The 15,474-nt window shown below is 48.1% G+C and overlaps 1 protein-coding gene across 3 annotated transcripts in view; it reads left to right on the forward strand.

The window, feature by feature from the left end:
- Ranbp3 (RAN binding protein 3) overlaps positions 1-15,474 on the forward strand; it is a 51,715-nt gene that overhangs the window by 26,921 nt on the left and 9,320 nt on the right. For 2 of the 3 annotated variants that reach the window (XM_050125203.1, XM_050125205.1), the window contains 4 exons: positions 3,573-3,609; positions 3,690-3,761; positions 14,504-14,569; positions 14,929-15,021. In XM_050125203.1, the coding sequence (XP_049981160.1) occupies positions 3,573-3,609; positions 3,690-3,761; positions 14,504-14,569; positions 14,929-15,021 (268 nt within the window). The remainder of the gene's footprint in view (positions 1-3,572; positions 3,610-3,689; positions 3,762-14,503; positions 14,570-14,928; positions 15,022-15,474) is intronic. The other variant, XM_050125204.1, reaches the window with a different exon arrangement.

Here is a 15,474-nt window from a genome sequence, read left to right on the forward strand (position 1 = left end):
CCAAAACGGTGAACTTCAGGTTCAGCGAGAGATTGTTTTAAAAATAAGTTGGAGAGGGCTGGAGAGATGGCTCAGCCGTTAAGAGCATTGCCTGCTCTTTCAAAGGTCCTGAGTTCAATTCCCAGCAACCACATGGTGGCTCACAACCATCTGTAATGAGGTCTGGTGCATACACATAGACAGGATATTGTATACATAATAAATATTAAAAAAAAATAAGTTGGAGAGCGCACACCAACTGTCCTGAACTGGTCTCCACATGCAGGCACACTCCAAGTTAGATAAGAAGAGGCTAGAACTGTCACTAAGTCACCAGGTGTGCGATAACAGCAGGCCCGGGCTCTGTCTGCATCCTCTACAGGCCTGAGTGGTCCCCATCTTCATGCCAGCTGTGATCCTGCCCTGTCATTTGAGGAGTCAGGGTGTGAAGGGAAAGGAGCAAGATATACAGTGTGCACGGGTGCGGAGGGAAGAGTCTTCTGTGATGCAGAAGAGGGGTGACAACAGAAGCCACATGGATTGGAGTGCTCCACTTTTACTCTGGACAGAACCCCCTTGGGAACTGTCCAGAAGCCTCTGGTCTGTGCAGTCTCTGGCTGAGGAGAGCAGCCTGGCTTTGCAGCCACCCCAGAACCCTCATGACAGCGGCTGCTCTGCAGAGAGAGGCGCCTTGTATGGCGACCTGGACCCACAGAGCCTGGCTTCTTGATTCTCACGGGCTGCAAACTTGAGCAACATAGCCCCCAAATGATCCAGGGAAAGGGGCCTCCAGATAAGGGGAGCAGGAGGTACCTCCTCCCCCAAGTGATCACAGCTTCACAGTGCCTGGTGCAGCACTGTCATACCACTTGGTGACAGCGCTGAGCCACCAGGCCAGTGTAGAGCTCTCAGTGGGGAAGCTGGGCTGGCTGCCAAGAGTGTCTCGTGGCTGGCGCATTGCACAGACATACTGTAATTTGGGTCAGTTGGGCTGTAAATCCAGTTGGGTGGAACCTGAACCTGGGGATACTAGGCTGAGCTCACCAGCCTCTATACAGAGCCGGCTTTCATCTTGCTGTGCTCTAAGTCTCAGTTGAGAGAGCCACTTGGTTACCCAGAGGGCTCCTTCACTTCTCTAGTCTGTCTGCAGTCCATGCCATGCTTCCTGGGTGTGTAGGGCAAGGGTGAGACTATGGGATGAGCAGTTGTCTGCCAACCCACATGCACCTAACTCTAGAACACCAGCCTTGGGGACAGCTTTTTGTGGTCTTGAGGGTGACCTCGTGTGTGTCTGTGTGTGTATGTTTAAATTATATATAATTATACACACATATGTGCACGCGCTTTTAAAATGCTGTATACATGTGTGGGCCAGAGGTACATGTGAGTTCTGTGCTCAGATGGCAGAGGCTGGGTGTCCCTGGAACTGGGGCATATGGGTGCTGGGAACTGGACCCCATCCTGTAGAAGACTAGTGAGTGCTCTTGACCACTGAGCCATCTCTCCAACACTGAGGGTGGCTTCTCTAATGTGTCGGGTCAGCTGGCCACCTCCACAGCAGCCAGAGTGGCTTGTGTGTGCTGCTCATCTGCGCCTGCTTGCCAGCACCAGCTAGGTTCATGCTCTTTCTCAGCAGGTCTCAGGTAGCTCAGGCTGGCTGTGGACTCCCGTTTTTCCTGCCGCTGCCTTCCACCTCCTACTTCTGTGGCTCCCGAGTCCCTGCTGGCATAACTGAACAGGTCCACAGATGCAGCGAGCATTACTCTGCGCCTCTTTGCCCATGTGAGGTGGTACGGGAATCAGTTGGATGCTTGCCTGGCCTTCCCCCTTGGCTCCCTGGTTAGTGAGGCAGATGCCTCGTCCAACCTGTGTCATCCTGGAGCCCTTGTCCTGGGCTGTTTCCTCCCCTCCGGGAACTCCCGTCCCCACATGCACCCTCGGTGATGTCTCAGATGGATCCCTTGATGGAGCTGAGCAGCCGCAAAGTGGCCATGACATGTGAGGATGTTAAGGGCTGTGTTCTCAACTGTCCACAGCCGTCCCAGGTGTGTGTCTGTGATGCAAGGCCTTCACCACTCACCAGTGCCCGCAGAGTCCCCAGGGTGACTCACCCTTGCAGTTTGAGCATGGATCCAGCAAGGTAGCAAAGAGCGTTCTCAAGGCATCCCAGAGAGCAAGAGTAGGCTTTAGGGCTCACATACAGTATGGCTCCCAATATGTTCTAGGTTGTAGGCCCTTGCTGGTTCTCTGAGGTACAGAGTTCACTGGGCAGGTTCCCAGCAAACGCCTGTTGTGTGGCCAGGTACCAGTCTGGGCTGCACTTGGGGTCTAGTGGGATAGTACCCCAGCTCAGGGTCTGTGTTCTACAGTGGTAGTTGTGAACATGAAATTTGCTGTGGGGTTGGTGCCCTCCTGGGGGCAGGTGGTGGACTCACATGATCAGGCCCTGAGCTACTCCTTTTCTCATACCTTATCACGTGACCCCAAGTTCTGCAGAGCCGCTGAGCCCTCAGCTCATTACGCTTTTCCTGATATCCTCTGCAGCCCCCAAAGATCTGACATCATATGGAAGGCGGAGCCTGGGTTAGTTCTGGTGATGGACTTTTAGGGTAAGGGTAGGTAGCCAGTACTTCCTGGGGATCATTGTCCCTGTCCTATGAGTGAGAACTGGGAAGGAGAGGTGGGTCTTGCTTCTTTGACACAGACCCAAGCTATCAGCTCATGCTGAGGAAAGCTCCCAGGTCTGTTAGCGATTTTGCTGTGTGGCATTGAGTAAGTATTCACCCTCTCTGGGCTTGCTGCTCCAGACTCCAGCACCCTGCCTGTTTGCGCAGTTCCTGGACTGAGCCAGTGTTTACATTGTTACAGGATTATAAGCAAAAGGGAGCAGCAGATGCAGCCTGTGAGCCAAAAGCGCTGGCTTTCTGGCCCTTTATGGGAAAAAACGGGCCAGGGCCCGCTCTGCGGGAGGGTCTCTGCTGGCGCTCACTGTCTTTGGGTTTATTGATTGCTTTGGTCGTTAGAGCATTCTCTTGTGTCGTCTCATTTAACCCTCGGAAACTTCTTGGAGCCAGCACCCCCCATTTGGCTCAGTTTGGGCCCGGGGCATTTGGGGACCATAGGGAAACGGGACTTGTGCCTTCCTAAATGGCCAGGATCTGCCAAGGGTGCATGTCCACCACTGGCCTTTGCTTCTGTCTGCAGGGTCTGAAGGGCGACGTAGTGGACCCAAGAGAGAACTGTGTTGGGCAGGAGCTGGGGAAGGCCCCTGGCAGCCTGACACAGCCTTGAAGCACTTTGGCCCAGACATCAGAGTTTGCTTGTACTGGAACCGACAGCCCCCGAAGCAAGCATGCACATGTGCTGTAGAATGTTCCAGGGCAAGGGTGGGAGCCAGTATGCTTTTGTGCCTAGGCGTTCACATGAAACTTGTGTGGGATGTGCCAAGGGCCATGCTAATGCTCATGGCGGGCCAGGGTGGGTTGTACTGGAGGGGGACCATGTGTGGAGCGTCCTTAGGGCAGGCCACAGGGAGTTGCAGGCACAGTCTGGGGCACAAGGGGCCTCTCACCACTTCTGTGCTCTCTTTGCAGAGGTCTGCTGGCAGCTCTAGCCCAGAAGCCGGAGAAGGTAAGGTAAACTCCCTAGAACATTCGACCGCCCTGGAGCCAAACCAGAATGCTCCCTGACCCTGCCCACTCTGTGTCTAGATTCTGACCGTGAGGATGGAAACTACTGCCCTCCTGTCAAGCGCGAGCGGACATCCTCTCTAACTCACTCAGGTGAGTGACCCCCTTGTGGGCCAGAGAGGGCCTGCCCCTGGGGCCCATCTGGGCTGAAGGAAGCTGACACAGTTGCCCTAAGGTGGAGTTGGGAGGTTCCTTATCAAACCCTGTGGGGACATCATCCATGAATGTCACTGCCTCTGCAAGGACATGGTCGTTGATGTGGACTGGAGGGGACGGTATCCCCACCCATCAGGTATCATAAGTGCACTCAGGCGGAGCCAGGGGCTGTCACTTGTGCTCTCAGCTGCGGCACATGGTGAGGCCAAGGGGGCAGCATCCACATGAATGCCAGCCTCTGGCTCCCAACCAGTGCGGGAAAGAGGCTGATCTAGGCACAGAGACTCTGTTGGAGGCTGGCAAAGCCCAGCAGCCCGCTTACCCATAGACACTCTTGGATCTGATGACTGCTGCCCTCCAGGGTGTGGTCTGGTGGCAGGGCCTGAGTCTCCATCTGTGCTGTGAGGGGTGTCACCTGGACCACACATGTATACAGAGGTCCATCTCCTGTGCAAACACAGCTGGAAGACATGGTCTGTGAACACTGCTTTCCTCTTCAGCTGACAGACCTGGGTCCTCTAAAACAACACAGCTCTTTGTTAGAATTTAACCCAATCAGAGAGTCTTTTTTTTTTTATTAATTTATTTTTCATACCAACCAGTGTCTCCTCCGTCCTCTCTTCCTGTTCCCTCCTTTTACCTCCCATCAATCCCTCCTATCTACTCCTCCTCTGATCAGAAAGGGGCAGTCCTCCCATTAACAAAGCCTGTCATATCTTGTTGAGGCAGGACCAAGCTCTTTCCCCTGCATCAAGGCAGGGTGAAGCATCCCTGCATGAGGGATAGGTTCCAAGAAGCCAGCTCATGTGACAGGGACAAGCCCTGATCCCACTGCTAGGAGCCCCATTAACAGACCAGGCTACACACCTGTCATCTCTATGCAGAGGGCATAGGTTGGTCCCGTACAGGCTCCTTAACTGTCTCTCTTGTGAGTTCAAGGCCAGCCTGGTCTACAAGAGCTAGTTCCAGGACAGGCACCAAAGCTACAGAGAAACCTTGTCTCCAAACAAACAAACAAAAAAACCAACCCCTCCTCCTTCCTTTCTTTAGCTCAGCTCCCGGAGCTTGGGAGCTTGACTCAGTACTTGGCTGTGGATCTCTGCATCTGCTTACATTAGTTAGTGGATGAAGGCTCTCCCTTGACAGTCAGGTGGTCGCTGGTATGACAGGAGAAGGCCAGTTCAAGCACCCTCTCCACTATTGCTAGGAGTCTTACCTGGGGTCATCCTTGTGGATTCCTGGGAATTTCTCTGGCACCAGGTTTCTCTCTAATCCCAAAATGGCCCCCTCTGTCAAGATATTTCTTTCATTACTCTTCCCCCATCCCAACCCCAACTCCACCAACCTAATCCTTCCCCTTCCCATTCTCTTCCCTCCCCTTCCCCACTACCCAGATCTTTTTTATTTCTTCTTCCCAGGGAAATCCATGTGTCTCTCTTAGGGTCCTCTTTGTTACCTAGCTTCTCTGGGGCTGTGGACTGTAGCCTGGTTATCTTTTGCTTTACATCTAATATCCACTTATGGGTACATACCATGTTTGTCTTTCTGGGTCTGGTTTACCTCACTCAGGATGATTTTTTTTTCTAGATCCATCCATTTGCCTGAAAATCCATGATGTCATTGTTTTTTTACCGCTGAGTAGTACTCCATTGTGCAATTGTACTACATTTTTTTTATCTGTTCTTTGGTTGAGGGGTATCTAGGTTGTTTTCAGGGTCTGGTTATTACAAATAATGCTGCTATGAACATAGTTGAGCACATGTTCTTGTGGTGTGATTGAGCATCCTTTGGAGGTGTGTGTGTGTGTGTGTGTGTGTGTGTATAACCACATACACACACACACACATACACATGATTGCTATAGCTGGGTCTTGAGGTACATTGATTGCCAGTTTTCTCAGAAACCACCATACTGATTTCCAAAGAGGCTGTAAAAGTTTGCACCTCCCCCCCCCCCCAGCAGTGGAGGAGTGTTCCCCTTACTCCGCATCCTCTCCAACATAGGCTGTCCTTAGCATTTTTGATCTTATCCATTCTGACAGGTGTAAGATGGAATCTCAGAGACGTTTTGATTTGCAGTTCCTGATGGCTAAGGATGTTGAACAATTCCTTAACGTGTATCTCGACCATTTAAGATTCTTTTGTTGAGAAGTCTCTGTTCAGATTTGTACCCCATTTTTTAATTGGAGTATTTGGCATTTTGATGTCTAGTTTCTTTTATATATACATATATATATATATATATATATTTCAATATTTATTTATTTATTTATTTATTCTGTCTGTGGTGCAGGCCAGAAGAGGGCACCAGACCTCATTACAGATGGTTGTGAGCCACCATGTGGTTGCTGGGAATTGAACTCAGGACCTTTGGAAGAGCAGACAGTGCTCTTAACCTCTGAGCCATCTCTCCAGCCCCGATGTCTAGTTTCTTAAGTTATTCATATATCTTGGAGATCAGCCCTCTGTCAGATGTGGAGTTATTGAAGATCTTTCCCATTCTCTGGGCTGCCATTTTGACTTGTTGATAGTGTCCTTCTCAGTTTCAGGAGGTTCCATTTATTAGTTGTTGATCTGAGTGTCTGCTACTGGTGTTATAGTCAGGAAGTTGTCTCCTGTGCCAATGTGTTCAAGTATACTTCCCACTTTCTCTTCTATCAGTTCAGTGTGGCTGGCTTTATGTTGAGGTCTTTGATCCACTTGGACTGGAATTTTGTGCATGGTGATAGATATGAATCTATTTGCATTCATTTACATATTGACATCTAGTTATGCCAGTACCATTTGTTGAAGATGCTTTCTTTTTTTTCCATTGTATAATTTTGGCTTCTTTATCAAAAAATCAGGAATTCGTAAATTTATGTCAGGGTCTTCTATTTGATACTATTGATCCATCTGTCTGTTTTTATGCCAGTACAATACTGTTTTTATTACTGTAGCTCTATAGTAGATCTTGAAGTTGGGGTGATGATGCCCCCAGAATTTCTATATTATACAGGATTGTTTTAGTTGCCCTGGGTTTTTTGTTTTTGCATATGAAGTTGATTATTGTTCTTTCTTTTTTTTTTTTAATTGATATTTATTGGGCTCTACATTTTTCTCTGCTCCCCTCCCTGCATCTCCCCTCCCTCTTCAGTCCTCCCCCAAGGTCCCAATGCTCCCAATTTACTCAGGAGATCTTGTCTTTTTATACTTTCCTTTTTTTTTTTTTAAGATTTATTTACTTATTATGTATACAACGTTCTGCCTCCATGTATGCCCGCATGTCAGAGGAGGGCGCCAGATCTCATTACAGATGGTTGTGAGCCACCATGTGGTTGCTGGGAATTGAACTCAGGACCTTTGGAAGAGCAGTCAGTGCTCTTAACCACTGAGCCATTTCTCCAGCCCCCTTTTTATACTTTCTACTTCCCATGTAGATTATATCTATGTAAGTCTCTTATTGTCTACATTGTTCTCTAAATGTCTAAGTATTTTGGAATTGTGGTTTGTAGGCTGGCTTTCTTTGCTTTATGTTTAAAAACCACTTATGAGTGATTACATGTGATAGCTCTTTCTGTGTCTGGGTTACCTTACTCAAAATAATGTTTTCTAGCTCCATCCATTTTCCTGCCAAATTCAAGCTGTCGTTATTTTTTTCTGCTGTGTAGTACTCCATTGTATAAATGTACCACATTGTTCTTATTTAGATTGTTTCCAGGTTCTGGCTATGACAAACTAAGCTGCTATGAACATAGCTGAGCACATGTCCTTGTGGCACGATTGAGCATCCTTTGGATATATACCCAAAAGTGGTATTGCTGGGTCTTGAGAAAGGTTGTTTCCTAATTTTCTGAGAAATCACCACACTGACATCCAAAGGGGCTGTACCAGCTTGCATTCCCACCAGCAATGCAGGAATGTTCCCTTTTTCCCACAACCTCTCCAGCATAAGTTGTCATCAGTGTTTATCTTGGCCATTCTCACAGGTGTAAGACGGAATTTCTCTGATGACTAAGGATGTTGAACATATTCCTTAAGTGTCTTTCAGCCATTTTAGGTTCCTCTGTTGAGAGTTCTCTGTTTAGGTCTGTTCTCCATTTTTCTTTTTTATTGGACTATGTGATCTTTTGGTGTCCAATTCCTTGAGTTCTTTGTATATTTTGGAGATCAGACCTCCATCTGATGTGGGGTTAGTGAAGGTCTTTTCCCATTTTGTAGACTTTTTTTTTTTTTTTTGTCTTGTTGACTGTGTCCTTTGCTTTACAGAAAGAAGCTTTTCAGTTTCAGGAGGTCCCATTTATTAATTGTTTCTCTCACTGTCTTTGTTGCTGGGGTTCTATTTTGGAAGTGGTTCCCTGTGCCAATGCGTTCAAGTGTACTTCCCACTTTCTCTTCTGTCAGGTTCAGTGTGGCTGGCTTTATGTTGAGATCTTTGATCCATTTGGACTTGAGTTTTGTGCATGGTGATAGATATGGGTCTTTTTTCATGATTATTGTTCTTTTAATGTCTGAAGAATTGTTTTTGGAATTTTGATGGGGATTGCACTGAGTCTGTAGATTGCTTTTGGTAAGATGGCCATTTTTACTATGTTAATCATATCTATCCAAGAGCAGGGGAGATTCTTTTCATTTTCTGATGTCTTTTTCAGTTTCTTTCTTCAAAGACTTAAAGTTCTTGTCAAACAGGCCTTTCACTTCTTTGGCTAGTGTTACCCCAAGATATTTTATGTTATCTGTATCTGTTATGTAGGGTGATGTTTCTCTGACTTCTTTCTTAGCTTCTTTATCATTTTATATAGGAGGGCTACTTTTTGTTTGTTTGTTTGTTTTCTTGTATCCTGCCACATTATTGAAGGTGTTTATCAGCTGTAGGAGTTCCCCATTACTTTTTTTGTTTGTTTGTTTTTGTTTTGTTTTTTTGAGACACTAGCTCTTGTAGACCAGGCTGGCCTGCCTCTGCCCCTGAGTGCTGGAATTAAAGGCGTGCACCACCACCGCCCGGCTCCCTGTTACAATTTTTCAGGTCACTTAATTTGTACTATCATATCATCTGCAAATAGCGAAAGTTTGACTTCTTCCTTTCCAATTTGTATCCCCTTAATTTCCTTTTGTTGCCTTATTGCTCTAGCTAGAACTTTGAGTACTACATTGGATAGATCTCTAGAGAGTGGACAACCTTGTCTTGTTCCAGATTTTAGTAGAACTGCTTTGAGTTTCTCTTAATTTAATTTGTTGTTGGCTGTCAGCTTGCTGTATATTGACTTTATATGTTCCTTGTATCCCTGACCTCTCCAAGACCTTTATCGTGAAGGGATATTAGATTTTGTCAAAGGCTTTTTCAGTATTTAATGAGATGATCGTGTGTTTTTTATTTTTCAATTTGTTTATATGGTAGATTTCATTGACAGATTTTCGTATGTTGAACTACCTGCATCTCTGGGATGAAGCTGGCTTGATCATGGTGGGTGATGGTTCTGATGTGTTCTTGGATTTGATTTGTCAGTATTTTATTGAGTACTTTTACATCAGTGTTCATGAGTGAGATTGGTCTGTAATTCTCTTTCTTAGTAATGCCTTTGTGTGGTTTGGGTATCAGGGTAACTGTAGCCTCGTACAAAGAATTTGGCAATGTCCTTTCTATTTCTATTGTGTGAAAAAAATTGAAGAGTATTGGTGTTAGGTCTTTGAAATTCTGATAGAATTCTGTGATGAAACCATCTGGCCCTGAATGACTGTTTCTATTTCCTTAGGGGTTATGTTTCTATTTCCTTAGGGGTTATAGATCTATTTAAATTGTTTATCTGGTCTTGATTTAATTTTGGCATGTCGTGTACCTATCCAGAAAATTGTCCGTTTCTTTCAGATTTTCTAATTTTGTGGAGTAAGGTTTTTGGAGTATGACCTAATGATTCTCTGGATTTCCTCCGTGTCTGTTGTTATGTGCCTTTCCATTTCAGATTTTGTTAATGTGTATGTTCTCTCTCTGCCTTTTGGTTAGTTTGGATAAGGGTTTGTCTATCTTGTTGATTTTTCACGAAGAACTAAGTCTTTGTTTCATTGATTCTTTGTATTCTCTTTGTTTCTAATTTATTTATTTCAGCCCTCAATTTATTTCCTGTCATCTACTCTTCCTGGGTGAATTTGCTTCTTTTTGTTCTAGGACTTTCAGGTTTACTGTTAAGTTGCTAGTGTGAACTTCTCCACATTCTTAATGTAGGCACTTAGTGCTATGAATTTTCCTCTTAGCACTGATATCCCATACATTTTGGGTATCTTGTGCATCCATTTTCATCGACTTACAGGAATGTTTAATTTCTTTATTTCTTTCTTGACCCAGTGGTAACTCAGTTTTCATGAGTTTGAAGGTTTTTGTAGTTTGTGTTGTTATTGAACTCTAAACTTTAAGCCATGGCAGTCAGATACAGGGGGTTATTACAGTTTTTGTGTGTCTGTGTGTCTGTGTGTGTGTGTTGAGGTTTTCTTTGTGACCAAATATGTAGTCAGTTTTAAAGAAGGTTCCATGAGGTTCTGAGATGAAGGTATATTCTTTTGTATTTGGGTGAAATGTTCTGTAGATGTCTGTTAAGTCCATTTGAGTCATAACATGTTAGTTCCCTTATTTCTCTGTTAAGTTTCTGTCTGGCAGACTTGTGCATTGGTGAGAGTGTGGTGTTGACGTCTCCCACTGTTAATGTGTGGGGTTTGATGTGTGGTTTAAACTTTAGTACTGTTCTTTTATTAATGTGGCTAGATTTCCTAGATGTTTTGTGTTAGGAATTTACTAGATTTAACATTTTCTTTGACTGATGGAACCTGTTTCCTCTATCGTATCTTCAACAACTGAGATCCTCTCTTCCATCTCTCGTATTCGGTTGGTGATGCTAGAGTCTGTAGTTCCTGTTCACTTCCCCAGATTTTCCATTTCTAGAATTTTCTCCATTTGTGTTTTCTTTATTGTTTCTATTTCAGTTTTCAAGTCTTGAACTGTTTCCTTCACCTGTTTGACTATTTTGGCTTTCTTTAAGGGATTTATTGATTTTTTTTTTCCTATTTTTTTTTTTGTTTGTTTGTTTGTCTTTTCCTTGATTTCTTTAAGGTTGTTTTCCTGTGTTTGAGCCGCATTGGAATGTTCAGGTCTTCTGCTGTGGGATCTTTGGGTTCTGGGTGCCTTATTGCCTTCTGGCTGTTGAATGTACTGTTACACTGGTGTTTGCTCATCTGTTCTTCAATTGGTGTGGTTTGCACCTTGCCTGTGTAGTCTGCTGGAGTTGTGGGAGAGGGCTGGCCGTGGGGAGCTTGTTGAGCTCGTGGGTGGGTTGCGGATTGGGTCTGAGTGGGTCGCAGGGGTGCTGGTGCAGCCTGGAGGCTTACAGGCTGCTAGGGACTGCCTCGTATTTAAAAAAAAAAAAAAAAAAAAAAAAAACAGAAAACCAAGCTGAGGCTCAGTGAGTAGTACACTTGTCTAGTGTGCAGGAGACCCTGGGTTTGGATCCCAGGAGCGTATAAACCAGGCATGGCGGTGAGCACCAGTCAGCAGAGCACTCGGGACCAGGCAGCTGTGCTCTTTGGATACTGTGTCCCCAGGTGTCTCTGCACCCGGCTTGAGTCCAAGCACTGCCTTTAGCCACAGCTGAGGGGCACACAGGGCAGCCTTTTTTGGTCTTTTCTCTGTAACACCAGGCCTGAGACGTCCTAGGCTATAAACGATCTCCCTAGTCAGGCTGACAGAGGCGGTATAAACACTGAAGCTCCACAGGCATTCTGGTGCTTTGTGTGGTGTCAATGGCCGCCAAAGGCCAGGCAGCCGTTATAAGAGCATTGGCCCCACTTCCATGTGTGACCTCCCTTTCTGGTCTAGAAGCCAGATTCTCTAATTATCCTTGGCTTTGCCCTGAAGAGCTAGAGCATTCAGGGCCCTGACCTCTGCTGCCTCTGGTCCTCGTCCTGGTGGTCCATCCCAGGGTGGCAGGTGTTGCTTCTGCTCTATGAGGAGGTGCGGTCCAATTCCTGATAGCCAGGCCCCTCCTTGCCTTCACTCCACAACTAGAGCATGGTTGCCCTGCAGAACAGGCATCCCAGGCCCTTCCAGCTGCACACACCTTTGGTTTGAAGGCCCCATGCCAGTTTGTGGGTATGTAGAGGTAGCACAAAGGGGATTTGTAGCTTTGTTGGCTGGCCTGCCTTGATTCTGTGTGTGTCTGTCTTTGTATGTGAATGCTGAAGATGCAAACTCAGGGCCTTACACTTGCGGGGCAGGGCTTCCTCATAGGAGAGTCTTCAGACCCAGGGCTGACTTTCGGGGATCCACAAGAGTCACTTAGTATCTTGGGCACAGTTTCCGTATTCTCTCTGGTGTTACTACTGTCCATCTTTCAGTCAGGGCCCTGTGCTTCCCCAGCATGGTCATGCTGTGCCCTGTGTAGGAAGCTCTCGTTCACCCCACTCTTCTGTCCCACCAATAGCCCCAGAGCCTTCCCTCCCTGCCCTGTTCTTGGGTCTTGGAGCAAGGCGGATATAAATCTGGATCATCTGCTTGAGTTGGTGGCTTATGGGCTGTCACTAATCTGATGCATGGGTGTCGGCAGTCTGAACACTCCTAGTCCCTTTACTTTTGGTCCTCCTGGGGACTTTGCTCACCACTCCATCTCAGCCCTGGAATCTGCCTTGCTTCTCTGTTTGGGGTATGGCCTCTAGAACCAGAATCTTGGTGTTCAGGGTACCCTGCTTGGCCCTGTTCCTGGGCACATGGAGCCCACACTGATAGGGTTCTAACGCCCGAACTCTTTTTCCTGACATGAAGAAGCCTGGTTTCAGCCAGACGTGGAGACATACATTTGCCATCCATTCTTTTTTGCTTGTTTGTTTTTGTTTTGTTTTTCGAGACAGAGTTTCTCTGTAGCTATGGAGCCTGTCCTGGAACTAGCTCTTGTAGACCAGGATGGCTTCAAACTCACAGAGATCACTTGCCTCTGCCTCCCGAGTACTGGGATTAAAGGTGTGCCACCACTGCCCAGCCTGTCATCCTTGCCCAGGAGGTGGAGGCAGGAAGATCAGAAGTTCAAGGCCATCCTCAGCTACACAGTCTGAGGAAGTCTGAGGAAGAAACCCGGCTCTGCCCTTCATCCTCACATCATGCCATCCCAGCCAGCTGCATCCTCGCCCAGCCCACAGCCATGTCAGCAGCTGCTCTGGGTGCTTTGCCAGTCTTTGGCCAGCCTGGCTCAGTCCCCAGTGTATTCCCAATTAAGCAGGGCTCTCCCTTGGGTGAGCAGTTTTCCCCATCAGCCAGCACCCCTGCCTCTCAGGTAGCATATATCCAATAGCCAGTTGTGTGGGAGGGGGTGAAGCTGGGTTTTTCCAGGTCCTGGGTGAGTCACATACAGCAACACTATTAGCAAAATGATTCTCCAGAGGACCTGAGAAGAGACCTGGGTGTCCCTGTGGGTGGGGCTGGGGATAGAACTCTGAGCCTCGACTGCTCACTGAGTGTTGACAAGGGTCTGTCCATCTGGTCGTAGTGGTACCCTGCATGAATCCCTGTATCCTAGCACAGTGGCCACGCTAGTGCAGGTGAGTGGCTGCAGTCCCTATGTCCAGGACACAGCTGCCCAAAGCTAGCCTTTGGGTTTCAGTTACACCATTTCTGAATTTAGTCTTTGGTTTGAAAAGTGTGGTCCAGCAGTAATCCCCTGGAATTTTCCCTGCCCAGCTCCATGGCTGGCTCTAGTGGCCCCTTTGTCACACATGCAGGTCATGTTTGGCTTGAGTGCTGCTCTGACTGGGTGGTCCTCAAGGCAGCCCCTGAGCTTTTCCTGTCAGTGTTCCCAGTGTCTAGCTATCAACCCCAAATAAACTCCATCTTCATGAGTCCTGGCTCCAGTCCCCCTCAGTGTCCTCCCTCCTCAGCTGCAGGCATCACGAATCCCCTTCATATTTCTGAGTCCACCACTTCTGAATATTCCCCATCCGCATTTCCAGCACTGTGGGACCTTCTGTTCACCTAAGACCTAGACAGTTTCTTTGTCTGTGTATGTGGTGCACCATGTTGCAGGGGTGCTGGTGTTCTAACCCGTGCCTGTCAACACCACTGTCGTCGTTCAGTGCCCTACATCTCGCCGATTGGGCTGGCCCCACTGGCCAGAGATCTCTGCCTGCACTGTGTGTGCTTTTGCTGGTGTGTGGGGATCTGAACTCAGGTCCTTGTGCTTGCACAGCAGGCACTCTACCCACTGAGCCAGCTCCCCAGCCCGACGTTTTAGGGTTATCTTCTGACCTTTTCCCAAGGATTTTGTTGTTTGATTCCATCAGGAGGGTCATGGGTATGGGAGGATGGGGTGGAGTCTGCATTCCCCATGCCTGATGATTGAGCCTCCAAGACTGCCTGTGACCTGTGCATCTTGCCACACCTTCCTGTCCTGGGTCAGGTTAGACCAGCTGGCACTGAACTCCAGGCATGTCCTGGGGGCCTGCCCAACAGTACCATCACTCCCTCCCCTGGGAGGAAGGGCCAGGCCAAGTGAATATGTTACCCTGCCTCAGCATCTTCAGCCTCCAGGTCTCCTGGGCTGGTCTTGCTGCAGAGTCACACCTCTGACCCGGGGCCTCCTACTTGTGTGATGCAGCTTAGACCATGCCCAGGGTCTCAGACCCACTGTGCTCCCTGTTTCGCTGAGCTCAGCTGTGTCTTGTGCTTGCAGAGGAGAAAAGCAGCAGCTTCCGGCTGAAGCCCCCAACGCTCATCCATGGCCAGGCGCCCAGTGCAGGTAAGTAACGTTGCCAGGCCTTTACCTAGCCCCAGGATCCTTGCTGCAGGCCCCAGTCTGTCTACAGGGACGTAACTGACATAGACGCAGCCCTGAAAAGCTGCTCAGACCTGCGGGGACAGGGTGTCTCCTACCTGGGAACTCACTGTGACCCTGCACCAGCTATGGTCATCTCCCCTTGCACTGGGTCAGCTCTCAGAGTGTAGCAGTGACCTGGGCCTCATCACAGATCCCAGTGGCAGGTGACTGTCACTATAGAGAAAGGGCTGGTTTTGAGTGTGGCCTCCCATGCACGACCATTGGAATTGATGTGCCCTGGAGCAGCAGGGACAGGGTTCCTAGAATCCACTGTGTTCCAGGTCTGCCCAGCCAGAAGCCCAGGGAACAGCAGCGTGGTGTCCTCCGCCCAGCTGTGCTGCAAGCCCCACAGCCCAAGGTGCTGTCACAGACGGGTAAGGGACCAAGTCACAGTCTGAAGTACAGAGGCGAGCAGTTCCTTTGGGCCAGCTCCATTCTGGAGAGCCAAAGTAGAGGAATGGAATGCTGCCCACCTCTCTTGTCAGCCTCCCAAGCCATGCTCTGTCATCCTTGCAGAGCAGTTTCCAAGCCACCTGGGGCTCACTGGGTTCTGGTCTTGTCATTCAGAACTCAGCAGTGACCTAGGAGCTGACTCCAGTGCTCAGAGCCAGCCAGATTGACAACGCCATAGCACCCTCGAAGATTCTTGTCTTGTTTTGTCCCGATTTGGGGGCCAGCAGGATGGCCCAGCATGTCAGGGTGATTGCCGTTTTGTCTTGGTTTAGTTGGACTTTTGTGACTTAGTGTGCAGCCGGTCTGCTCCTGCACTCACTCTGTAGCCCGGAATTCTCAAGCATGGGGTAGTAGGCACGCGCCACTGTGCCAGC

Source organism: Alexandromys fortis, unplaced genomic scaffold (assembly GCF_014885135.2).
Source record: "Alexandromys fortis isolate MF-2015 unplaced genomic scaffold, M_Fortis_MF-2015_v1.1 scaffold_243, whole genome shotgun sequence".
In the NCBI taxonomy this organism is placed as follows: domain Eukaryota; kingdom Metazoa; phylum Chordata; class Mammalia; order Rodentia; family Cricetidae; genus Alexandromys; species Alexandromys fortis.